Here is a 13,032-nt window from a genome sequence, read left to right as displayed (position 1 = left end):
ACATTAACTGATAAGGGAAAAAAGACAAAGTGCGTATAGAAGGAGCAAAAAAGGTGAAACAACAAAACCAACAAAAGCCAAAACAAGATAGGCGAGTAGACATTCTCTGAATACCTGCAAGTAGGAATAACTGCGATTTAAAGCGACGTTGGACGAGGCGGTCGACAAAGGGGGCGAAAACGGTAAACTAGGACTAGTTGCGGTGTTCGTAAAACTAGATTTGCACTTGGAGGGCGACTTTTTCTGCAAAAACGACACAGAATTCTGGGTACTGTGCTAAACAAACGTGTAGGGTAAGCACCTCGTGTTTGGGCGACATCAGGGGTGTTTTCTCTGTCGTTGGTGACTGCGCCCTTTCAATCTTCACCGGGTGCGCCTCTGGTGGTACCAGACCCGGAGCTGGTTTTCCCGGATCGTAGTAATAGATAGTTCCATCTTCGTTTTTGTACGGTTTTCCCGTCTGTATATCCAAATGTTTTTACGTATATTATGAGTTTTGGTTCAACGAGAGAAATGATTGACTGACCGGTGTGACCGCGCTTTCATTATACACACACTACAGATGTCAACATATAGATGCAACATTTGGTATTAATTGACTATTACTCAAAAATGCACTGTCTCAAACACCCAACTAAGCAATAAATGAAATAACTAACCTCTGGATTGATTATGATACTTCCTTTGGGTACGTTGCTTAAATCGGTGACTGCCCAAACTACAGGATTGGCGCCCTTGTGATCTTCTCCAGAAAGGTGAGGAGTGGATGTTGGACTGGGCGTGACCGATTCGGACATTTGCGACTGAGACTTGTAACCAGAACTCGAGGGGCTGAGACGCCACGACACTGAACTGGCTCCTGAATCTGACATAAACCATCAACAATTCAGTTACAGAATTCTTCATTTTTTTTTAATTCCACACTCAAACCTTGTTTGGTCAAAGGCCTGGAACCTGGCGCGCTATGCGTAGAAATCACGCTGTCCCCACGAGTTAAAATGGACACGCCTCCGCCGTAACCTCCGAAACTGTAGCTCTTGGCTACGCACGGTCGCATGGACTGTTCAGCTTCTTCCGAGTGAACCTGCAACAATAAAACAAAATTGATTAGTTTAGTAAGTGGGATGAGGCTACACAAAGAGCCAAATACTTTAAGGAGCCTCCTGAGCTGTCGGCTCTGGAACTCGGGAGGTTGCAGACGATATCTTGAATATTCGCTATCGCTGCTCGACCACTGCACGTCCGACCAAGCGCCGAAGTCTTCGGTCGAATCGTGCATCTGGAAAATGCAATACATTTCCAAATATTGTGGTCGTTAAGCAAACAGGTTGCACACACACTTTTCCAGTTTTATGAATGTCAAAAATGATGTCTCATTAAGCTTATAAGAGTAATGTCACTGGCTAAATTACACTTACATCTCCTCTGAATATCCGGCGTCTAACCCGTTCATATTCCTCCTCCCTTTCCTCGAAACTCTTGCTCCTGCGGCCCTCCAAACCGTACCCCCGCTCAGGACTCTTGAAGCAGTAATCCTCGATACTATTCGAATCTCTTTTTAAAATGGATCTAAACGAAATAGTCTAGCGTGCATCCGGCTAAACGGTATTACAAACGAAAGAAACAAACCTTCGTGGCGGGTCGTCGTTGAACATTTCTTTGACGTGCTCTTTGAAACGCACGTCAGGCAAACGAGTGTTTTTCGTTTTGTTGACCACGATGCATTTGCCCGATTGATCGATATTGTGGTCCATACCGAAGTAGGCGGCGCATCGATGGACCAACATACGATGATAGCTCGTCATGGGCGGAAATTTGTAATGGGTTTGACTGAAATTGTCAAATATAAATAAAATAACAAACTTTTCAATGGTATATCAACTTTGATGCTTCTTCGATTTCTGCAGAGTTTAAACTTAAACATTCCAAGAATTGATTTAACTTACTAGAAACCTCTAGGGCCATTTTGAAAGTGCCAGAGACTTCTAAATGCTAGTGTCAGTGGCACCTACTGTCTTCAAAATAACCATTTTTCAAAAAAATAAAGATTTTATTTTTTTTTGTGTGAAAGTGTTTTCCATTATAGTTAATGGTAGTCATTAGTATACTAATAGTATTCATAAACCTTAAAGGGGGCGAAAAAAGATGGTACGTTAAGGTAAGGTAGTGGGATAAAAGTTGTTTTTTTTGTTGTTGATTGTTAAGAGAGACTTCTAATGAGAGTTGGAAAGTCAATTTTCTAGAAGTCCGAGGAAAATCACACTATTGAAGATCAGGAGATCTTAGAAAACTATTTCCTTCCGGATCCGGAGTTACTGGGAGTAATATCAAGTGCTACCAGCTCCTGTACCAAAATTATTGCACGTTGTCCAGTGAAGCCAATTTTGAAGAGGGTCGGTTCCAGAAGTGGTTGAATTTGTAACCAAGGAGGCCTCCGGGCTGTTATCGAGGAGCTCTCTCTGCAGCTAGCAGAGCATCCATCTCAGGGGAAAAGTTTGAAGTTTGGTCAACTGACGGGGTGTTATGGACTGTTTTGGTGAAGAGTATTAGGTGTAAGTAGTTTGTAATTTGTTTACAAAAAACAATTGTATTATCATATATTTAGAGGCAGCTTTTTTTTGGGTAGAAAGTAAGTTAGATAGGTTTATACAGTCCTCCAAATTTCAATTTAAAAACGTTTTATAGTTTAAAACTGAACATCCAAGACTTGTGAAAGTCCAAATTTGTACTGAATAGTCTAAAAACTTTTTTACTACTAGGAATGGTCTTATGATTCGCTTTCTCAGACTGCCATCCTGGTTGAGTGTCTGAAACTGGTATTCAAGAACTAAAAAAAGTCCGGAAATCAAGACAAAGATTGTATTGTGCATGAAACTCATTTTTTACTACTAAAAATAATACCGAACTAATGCTAGAACTGACTTTACTAGGACTAAAGAGAGTCCAAAAGTATATTTTCAAGACTTTAATTGGTGTACAACTCAATTTTCTCAAGTCAAGAAGTAAATTAAATTTTCGGACTATTTTATTTCTAAAAATTAGTTCTCAAGACTATTATTGTAGCATTTGGTACCAAAATTTTTTAGTTTTATTACTGAAGAAACTTGACTTTTGGAAATAGTCTTAAACTCGATTTTTCAGTCTTAAAAAGCACTAAAAACAGACTGAATTTCTTAGAGATGCTACAATTTATTGCACCTATGAGTGTAGAAGTCAATTTAATAGTGAAGAAGCTTGAAATAACATTTTCAAAACTATGGTCAGTGGACAAACTTTTAGGCCTGATAAGTCAAAAAGTTTGTAAAGATAGTCTTGAAACTCGATTTGAGGCACTGAAAACAGCCTTAAAACACTAAAAACAGTCTAGTTTATTAAGAAATACCCGAACTTTTAGCACTGAGGTGTCTAGAAGTCGATATAATAGTGACAAAGTTTGAAATGCTATTTTAAGTCTATGAAGAATGTAAAAATTGTTTTTTAAGTTTGCTATGTCAATAACTTGGCGAAGATAGTCTTGAAACTCGATTTTCCAAGCTGAAAGCAGTTTTGAAGCACTAAAAATAGTCCAGAATTCGAAGAAAATGAAAAGCAAAGTAAAAAGCACGAAAAGTTCGTTTTCAAGGCAATTTTCATGAATCTAATGTTAATGTCCTGCATCTAAGACTATTTTCAAGACTAAAATATTGAAATTTGTCTTAAAATTATGAAAACTTACTCCAAATGCAAATTTTAAGCTTCTGATGTCACTTTTCATTAGTTCAGTCACATTTTGGGGTTCAAGTCAATTTTTAAGGTTTAAATGTATGAATTTGTTGTAACAAATTCTTGAAAAAGTAGTTTTTATGTCTACAAGTCAATTTTCAGTATTAAAGTCTCCCGATTTGCATGAAAACTGGTTACAAACACAATTTTTAAGCTTCTGAAATTTGTATCTTTTCTAATTCAATTTTCAAAACTAAAGTCTTTTAGTTTGTCTGGAAACTATAAAAACTGGCTATAATAATATTTTTTAAACTTCTTAAGTGAATTTTCCGTTTCCAAGACAATTTTTAAGTTGGGTTGGGTTAGTTTTGGTTCTTTGACCGTAATAACGTGTAATAAAGTGCTTGTTCCAAATTTGATCAATATTGCTCCAACGGTCTGACAGTTATGACAAAAAAAAACGATTTTTTAAACAGAAATTTGAAGGACTGTATTTTCCTTAGGAAGCACTTTTCAGGAAAATGACATAATGAATGTCAACTTATTTTTTAATTGGCTATGGATTGGTGAATTATTGACATTTAAAACTGGACCACCCTGTATATTTTTATTTATTTAAATTTTCTTTATTTACTGCATCAGAATGAATGGTCAGGGTGAATCTGATGCCAGTTATGATGCAGGTTGAAAAAGAGGTGGATTTAGGTGAATCCCATCTTCAAATTCATGATAACAATAATCATGACACTACCTTCTAAAAGTACCAGAAGCGTCTACAAGTGCTTTGTGCTTTAAACTTTCACAGAATTGTTGTTGTTGAGGCCTCTAGGACTGTTTTGAATATGCCAAAGACCTCTAAATGCTACTGAAAACTTTCTAAAAAGTTCCAGACCCCTCTACAACTGTCTTAAACTTTCCTAGAACTGTTTTAATTTGCCAAATCATCTATAGGATGATTTTGAAAGTTCCATAAACCCATAAATATCACTGGCAACCTTCTAAAAAGTGCGAGAAGCCTCTACAAGTGCCTTACACCTTTCAAAAATTGTTTTAAATTGTCAGATGGCTCTAGAACCAATTTGGAAGTGCCAGAGCTCTCTAAATAATACTGCAAACCTTTTAGAAATTGCCAGAGGCTTTTACAAGTGCAAGAATAGTTTTAAATTGTCAAATGCTTCTAGATCCATTAAGAAACTGCTAAATGCTACTGACAACCTTCTAAACCGTGTATAAGAATTATCTTAAATTATCAGAAGCGCCTAATTATTACTGAAAACATTCTAAAAACTACCAGAGGCCTCTAGAGAGTCATCTTGAAATTTACTGCCATATTTGGACCAATAATAAATAACAATATGTCAGTTGCAACGTAATACGGATCATTCTGGCACGAACAACATAATTTCCATCGTTTGCTTCCAACTTCTTAACTGAGTGTCATGGGAAGTTTTGATAAACAAAAACACTCTCTTTCAAATTAATTATTTATCTCTGGCTTCCACTATCAAAAAAAAATTGTTTAATTACGCTGATGTCAGGGTAACAATTGCTAAAACAACCGCATTTTTACAACCGGCAACTAGACCAAATTGTCGGTAGGAAACATTTCCCCGTGGCCTAATAAAACGTCGAGTAAATCAAGATGAACAACCGTAAACGCGTTGTTCTTTAATTTTTGCGAAATTCCAGCGCAATTTTATAAATAAACTCGAATGTTTAGTTTTGGGAGAATCTGGTATTACCGGCGATTAATAAGCAAAATGGAAAGTTTCTACTTACAATTTATCGTTCACCAGGTTGATTAATTCCTCCTCGATGCGTAACATCAACGCCCGATCCTTCGGATTTCTGTTAATGGTGTCGGGAATGAACTGCTCCAAGTCGACCCCCGTTGTGTCCGTGTAGTAATCGGCGCTGTTATCTAAAATTGATCCAATAATGACTATTGTTGAGGTTAATTGAAACGCAGACCTCTTGATAGACTAGGGCTGGTGCCTGCAGAACTCTCGAAACTGGTCTGGGAGGAGCTTTGTTGTCTTAACTTGCCTCTGTTTTTGTTTACGTGCAACATATTAGGGCTGCTGACCGCGTTATTGTTCATGTTGCTGTGATTGTATGTGCCACCTCTGTCTTTCACACATTTTATGCAGTTTTGGTTCTGACACTCGCAGTATCTTCTGCTGTTCCCACTAAAACAATTGCGGTTATTAATTTAGACGTTTAACTCTTAAACTAAAACTCACTTTTTAGAACCAGCTTGACTAGACTTATTAACATGCACCACTGTGGTACCATTTTTGCCGTTGAGGTATTTAGGGCTTGGAGGTAATTCTGCCTCGGCGGGGTGTAACCGTTCGTAGGTGCCGTTGATGTCGCATTGAGGCGAACACCTGGAACACACATCCATATCAGTTCGAACAAAGTTTGAGTTGTGAGTAAATTACCTTGGAGTAAGAGATGCCACCTGTGTTGCAGATGACGTGGCTCCGCTTATTACACTACTGGCGTCCTCGTCCTGTGGAGAGGGACTTAAGACCACTGTGGGAGGAGACTGGAGCTGACCTCCACCTCCCTGATTGTCTACGTGGACGGGTTCCCTTGGCGGCGACTGTTCTTCGCGCATCGCATGACTTCTACCGAGGACCTTCAATTTAGATGTTGACTAAAACAAAACCAAAAAAATTGTTTTTTTTTTTGCTCTAATGGTTATTTAAACCATTTTTTTATTCACGTCTACGTTCATTCTGTAGATATGTAATTAAAAAATGGTCAGAGGGCATTATAAAAAATAATGCCCTCACCTGAGGCCATTATGAAAAATAACGCCCTAGGGCATTATTTCTTAGATAATTGACCTTAATAGGTGTCATTATTGATGAAATAATAGTCCTATTGGACGATATGTACAGGGTGCTGCATTTTCGATGGTTTTACGGGGTACAGAGAAAACGGTAATAGATAGAAAAAAAAGTAGCATATAGTCAAATGTTTACCCTTTGAGAATGACGTCATGTAGGTGAAAAAACACGCATGTCTGGAATTAGATCACAAATTTTAACCTACAAATGCTTTGAAAAATGAGTGATCATGAGAGTTTCAGTTGACATCTGGAAACTGTTTTCGTACTCGAAAAAAAGCAACACATTTAGAATTAGCATTTGGGCCTTCTTATTGTAGCACGGCATTTTTATACCTTGGATATTCGTTTAAATCAAAGTGACAGTAAATGTCAACGTTTTTAATTTGACAGGACGACAAAATTAACAACGTGCCTTTGTCGACCCTTTTTGATATGCGATAAACAAAGATGTAAAAAGATGACGTCATTCTCAAAAGGTAAAAATCCAACTATACGTGTTTGCTGAGCTGAGATGACTGGCGAAAAGTGGGCGGCGCAAACTTCTTTTGTTTCAAAGATACGGGGGGTTTTCGAAAATTGGTAATTTTTGAACCTCTTGAGTATTTCAGTTGCTCTTAAAGTTATCAAAAAAGGAAGAACGGTTCCCGGTAGAAGTTTTTATGTAGAATCCAATGGCGTAGTCAGTTTTTTCTATTCCGTTTAGTTTCTGACATATGACAGTAAGTTACATTTTTTTAATTGGAACATCCTATATAATTTTACGTCATTTAATTCTGTTGATTTTTACCTTTTCAACGGTGTATTACAACATATAAGTTTGTAGAGGTTAATCCTGTTATTAAAAAAAAAACCTTTGCTAAGCTAAAAAAAGGCCAATATCTAAAATAACAAACAAAATCGGAAATCATATAAACTAACAAATCAGAAAATTAAATATTTTTAATAAATCTTATTAAAAATCTAAGTTACAATCAGTTTGTCTTGAAAATAAGGATTTTTTTTCAAGAAAATAAAGAAAATTTATTTATTTAATTAATAGAAAAGGTACATTTTTGTAGGGATGTCAAGTGTTTACCATTATAGTTAGTTTTAGTAGAATTGTATGTAGTTATTAAGAAAATTAACAGTATTACTTGATGAACTTCAAAGGAGGTGAAAAAGGTGGTACGTGGAGGTAGAAGATGGGAAAAAAGGTTTTTTTTTTGTTTTTGGTTGTTGATTGTCAAGAGAGACTTTCAATGAGAGCTGGAAAGTCAGTTTTCTAAAAAATTTGAGCAAAAATCAGACTATTGAAGATCAGGGGATCTTAGAAAGCTGTTTCCTTCCGGAACGGAAGTTACTGAGTGTAATACCGAGTGCTACCAGCAGATTGTGATAGAGGACCTATTCCAGAAGTGGTTAAATCGATAACCGAGGAGGCCTCCCGGCTGTTACCGAGGTACAGCCTTTGCAGTTAAAAATCCACCTCAACGGAAAAGAAGAAGATTGGTCAACTGACGGTTTATTTTGGACAATTTGGACTCTTTGACGAAGAGTATTAGTTGTAAGTAGTTTGTAATTTTTTGTATTAAAGATATTTGTAGTTTTAATGATATATTTAGAAGCAGGATTTTTAGGTAGAAAGTAAGTTAGATAGGTTTAGTTATTTACCTTAAAAATAACTTGGCATCCCTATAATAGAATTTTTATTCAAGCTTATTTATTTAGATTTTCTTTATTTATTAGAGTATTAGAATGAATGGTCAGGGTGAATCTGATGCCAGTTATAATGATATTATCATGCAACTAGGAGGTGAGGGAGATTTGAGTAAATCTCATCTTCAGGATGATAATAATCATGACAACTTCTGCCGTCACTTTAATAAGAAAAGTGGCCATTTCTATTTTCTACTATTTTTAAGGTGGAAGTTGAAAAAACTGTTTATAAACGACATGTAACATGTTAATATGAACATAGCCAAATTTTGTTTCGACTGTGGGTATTTTTATAAATATTATTTAGCACTTTTTTGTAAAGGAAACGCTTTTTTTCTAATTACCAAGATTAATGTTTACAAACTCATGTTTTAATACACCGTTGAAAAAGTAAAAATCAACAAAATTAAATGAACTAAAAATATATAGGGTGTTCCATTTCAAAAAATATAACTTACTGTCATATGTCAGAAACTAAACGTAATAGAAAAAAACTGACTACCCCATTGGATTCTACGTCAAAACTTCTACCGGAAACCGTTTTGCCTTTTTTGATAACTTTAATAGCAAATGAAATACAGAGGAGGTTCCAAAATGACCAATTTTCAAAAGCCCCCCGTATCTTTGAAACAAAAGAAGTTTGCGCCGCCCATTTTTCGCCAGTCATTTCAGCTCGGAAAAAGAAATCGGAACGCGTATGCTACTTTTTTTTTATCTATTACAGTTTTCTCTGTACCCCGTAAAAACATCGAAAATGCAGCACCCTGTACAAGTGTAGAGCAGTTATTTAAGTAAAGCTGTCATTTGTCAGATTTACTCGAACAACAGTTTTCTCTTCCGACCGATAATTTAAAATTTAAGCTAAGTTGACATTTGATGTGACAGCTTAGTTACAAAATAACACAATCTAAACCCTAAACTTATCTAAGCTGTCCTTAAACTCAACTTAGCCATTGTTGGGGAAACGGAAATTAATTCGAAATACACAAAAACACTGGATCCTCACGAGAAGTGGTTGTTGATTTAGGTTGAATATGATTTTGTGCAGCAAGATTCCATCAAAATACTGCAATAGTATATTACATGCTCAGGTGGAAAGTGTTTGATTTCAATTGAAATTAAACTTTCTACCGTGGTTTGTATACTATTTTATTTTCAACCATTTATCAAAATCTCATCGAACTTTTAATAAATCATTCAGTTGAAATATTGAATGCTAATAGTCTCTAACAATAAGGTAGTATAAGTGTACGAGTAGTTATGACTTCAACCATAATAAACGACTGGTGATTTGTTTACAATCTTGACAACGTCATTATTGTGCTATTCTGTCTTTAATATTTTGAGCTGAAACGTTTCTTAAAGTGCTTTTAACATGGAGATTTCTGAAGACGCAGATGTTACTCATCATCACCTGAGCTGCAAGCTGGTGCAGAGGTGGCGGCAGAGTCAACTATAAAAAGTAAGGTCAGATATGACAAAACTCATATTGACATTCACCCGGGTGGAAAGTCACATTTACCAACCCGGGTGGAAAGTAAAACAGGTAAATTCCATCTTTCCACCTGGTTTACACATAAGCAATAACGTTATTACATACCTGGTTGAAAATAAAATAATTTGTTCCAGTTGTCAAAAGAGAAACCTTGTTCACCACTAGAGTGATAAATATTACTATTGAGATATCGAACGCACCCCTGATGACGACGTTTAGCTGACAAGCTGCTTAACAGCTTAATGTGAGCGGACGGGGTGATTTGTATACGCGAACATCTTAACGCTGACTATTTAAATGTTTGATTTTTTCATAAATTATAATGATAGACTGATTCTTTTTATAAAGTTGCTTTTTCTTCAATTTTTATATTATCTGTGTGTTTGATAAGAAAAGTGCTATTTTTAGGTAAGAAAATCATCATTGCTGCACCTTTGTTCAAACAGTAATAGTGACGCGTCCCAAATAGACCACTAAGGGTTCATTTTATCCAGGCGTGTTTACTCACAAAATACTAAAAATAAATCCCTTTGACATCACATTTCATGTTTTAATTATTTTGGTACCCCCCTCGATTTTGGAATCATCAGAGGATTAATTAACTTTCTGGCAGCCAAACAATGTCGATTGGGTTTTCCGATGTTTTGGCAGCGGACCCGGAAGGTCGTTTTCATTTTTTTTTTTAACATAATTGTGACTCACCCGACCCCTGGAAGACGTCGTTGCGGTTTGTTCCACGTCTTCGACAGCGTCCATGTTGGTACCGCGCTGTTGCATTCCTTCCTAACCGAACGACCAGAGTGCAACAAGTTTCACTTTTCTACACGCCGAAGGGTTCATATGGTTTCATCCTAGTGTGCGCAGCATCTTGTCCGCTCACCAGTTTTTACACGCTCGGCCTGCAAATTATTTAGTTCAATCTTGATTGAAAGTCTATAAATAATAATTGCTAGTTTTATTATGCGTGTGTGTGTGTAAAAGCGGCAACGAAAACGCGGAAAAGTGAGCGCGGAACTGAATTTTCTATCCCATTGAGAATTTTGCGGGTGCATTGTTTGATTGCGACACCGTTGCCACGTATACACTGGCCCTTGGCAGAACCGCCGGCAACACCGCACTACCCTCGACTCGCCCAAACTGTACAAAATCGAGTGAGGTCAGGTCCGGAACGAGTGGTTGTCACGTGAATAGCAAAACAGAACAAAAGGGTTGTTGTTTTTGCGGAACGGCAACATCGTGTCGTACCTGGCCCAAAGCCAATGCTTAGGACTAGTGACGTAACAACGTCAGTGTGTGTGTGTATCCTGAGAATTTTGGCAAAACAGACGCGTTCTGCTAATGGGGCGAAACGATTGTTTGCCAAAAGCTTTTAATTAGATTATACTGCCAAAAGGAAGGAAAGAAAGTTCATTAACAAGTACCTAATTGGGTTGTTTAACCTTAATTGGCTCCGTCCACTTTAAACAGAGTTTAAACCAATTTTGTGGTTCAGACTGTGATTTTTTCATCTCTATTGTCACAGTCTGTACTGTACCACCATATTTGACTGTTAAACAATGCAAGTGCTGATATAGCTCAATAGTTCAGATGATAACAGTTGTGCCCTAGCTGTCACTTTGTATCTAATTAGCCCATCTTTGGATATAGGCCTCCTCTTCTTTTCTCCATCCCTCTTTATCGTTGCTATTGCGTTAGCTGTCACTTTAGAACACAAAAACATAACTAAAGGTAATTAACAAAAAAAAAAAAATCAATTTTACCTTCAGAAATTTCGCCTTTCCTCACAACATTTTTATTTAGATAGATTACACTGGTTGTGATCGAGGATCATGACCACTGATCACAACCAGTATCACAAAACACTAAAACAGCAAAAGTGAACAGACATAAACCAAATAATTAACCTAGTCACGATGGATGAACTGTTGTAACTGAAGAAAGTACTGCTTACAGTGAAAGAGTGCCCCCAAAAAAACTACCTGTGGGTAATAAAATTACCCTTTGCAAACAAATGACGTTCTGGGAATTGGCAAAATCCCCACCTACACTATGCAAATGGTCAGAACCTAAACCCTATCTATTGTTTGGTTTTTGCAAATTTAAGTCTACGTAGAATTAAGGGGATCGGTAAAGACTTTACGTTTTTCGATCGCGATGCTTGGCCTACGTGTAGAAAAATATATAAAAAACAGTGTTCGTTCTTTGTTTCTGTCGATAAAACTACGGCAGTGTTAACACAGACATTACTGTTTAAGCGACGAGGCTCCTAGAGTGATATGGAACAAAGATGCAAGATTTCCGCTCCTTAATTCGAGCAATTTTTTAGTCCTATCTTTTAACCCAAATTACCACTTTAATTTTTAACTTATTTACGTGATTTTTTTTTATTAAATAGCTAAAGGTTTGGGGAATGTGCGAAAGTTATTTTTGTCACCAAAAAAGTTTTGCAGGTAGGAAAAATAGTGACTTGAAAATTATGGTAATTTTATCATTTTGTTAAAATGCTTCTAAATATTTTGATTTACGTACTATTAAAATTATATTAACTTTCGCACATTCTAGCAAGTGTCTTCTTTCATATGCCGTTTAAAAAACAGCAATACCTAGCCTAGTTTTTTTTTAATTTGGGTTAAAAGATTGTCATAAAATGCATTGAATCTCCCATAAGAGGTTTTGCTTTACCGATGCCCTTAAGTTAGAAACCTTTTAAAAGGGTCGAAAAGACTGTTCAATACAAAAATGTAAATCACAAAAACAGTCAATTTGAAATAACGGATAAATCACAAAAGCAATTTTTTACGTTAAATTTTGTTTGAAATATTTTTACTTACCAAAAAGAATAATTTACATAATACCGAAACAATCACAATTGATAAATCGTTCGTAAGTAAACTCTCTTACGGAACAAAACCACCACCGACCAACCAGAGGGTGAAAGCTCCACTGCCGCCAACAGGACCCACTGAACTAATTCCCGACGCCGAACTTGACGTCGCGACGCCGCCAAGGAGATCGATGGCGGTGCGGCGCGTGCATATAGGCGGCGCATCGATCACGAATTACCGCGAAATTCCTTTTTCGAATTCCGGGAACGTGTTTGGGTTCCCCTCTCGTGTTTTCCAACATTCGTGACTTACGTAATCCCCTTATAATCGGTTATCGGGAAACTCACAGAACTACCAAGCCGTTAATTGCTTCAATACAAAAAAGAAAAACGAGTGGAGCAAAGTCTAAAAATTCGATTGGAATTAGGGGACATGATGATGGGACGCCAATGAGC

General features: G+C 36.8%; 1 protein-coding gene and 1 long non-coding RNA gene across 10 annotated transcripts in view; one reads left to right on the top strand and one right to left on the bottom strand.

Annotated features, from left to right (window-relative positions):
* Positions 1–13,032, bottom strand: part of enc (R3H domain containing protein encore) — a 34,262-nt gene that overhangs the window by 8,018 nt on the left and 13,212 nt on the right. For 2 of the 9 annotated variants that reach the window (XM_081980239.1, XM_081980235.1), the window contains exons 2-13: positions 10,455–10,651; positions 6,147–6,364; positions 5,946–6,092; positions 5,674–5,891; positions 5,482–5,623; positions 1,630–1,830; positions 1,419–1,569; positions 1,151–1,279; positions 931–1,084; positions 660–865; positions 302–460; positions 115–243 (exon numbers count right to left, since the gene is read on the bottom strand). In XM_081980239.1, coding sequence (XP_081836365.1) covers positions 115–243; positions 302–460; positions 660–865; positions 931–1,084; positions 1,151–1,279; positions 1,419–1,569; positions 1,630–1,830; positions 5,482–5,623; positions 5,674–5,891; positions 5,946–6,092; positions 6,147–6,364; positions 10,455–10,529 — 1,929 coding nt within the window. In that variant the 5' untranslated portion in view covers positions 10,530–10,651. Of the gene's footprint in view, positions 1–114; positions 244–301; positions 461–659; positions 866–930; positions 1,085–1,150; positions 1,280–1,418; positions 1,570–1,629; positions 1,831–5,481; positions 5,624–5,673; positions 5,892–5,945; positions 6,093–6,146; positions 6,365–10,454; positions 10,652–12,579; positions 12,739–13,032 lie in introns of those variants that run through there. The other 7 variants (XM_081980236.1, XM_081980237.1, XM_081980240.1 and 4 more) reach the window with 7 other exon arrangements.
* LOC145729502 (uncharacterized) lies at positions 8,864–10,291 on the top strand. The gene is made up of 2 exons (XR_014178387.1): positions 8,864–9,719; positions 9,887–10,291. It is a non-coding gene; the product is annotated as an uncharacterized LOC145729502 (long non-coding RNA).

Source organism: Ips typographus, linkage group LG5 (assembly GCF_016097725.1).
Source record: "Ips typographus isolate SLU linkage group LG5, UJ_Ityp_2.0, whole genome shotgun sequence".
In the NCBI taxonomy this organism is placed as follows: Eukaryota; Metazoa; Arthropoda; class Insecta; order Coleoptera; family Curculionidae; genus Ips; species Ips typographus.
The sequence above is the reverse complement of the archived record's forward strand: the minus strand, read 5'-3'. Positions and strand labels throughout refer to the sequence as shown.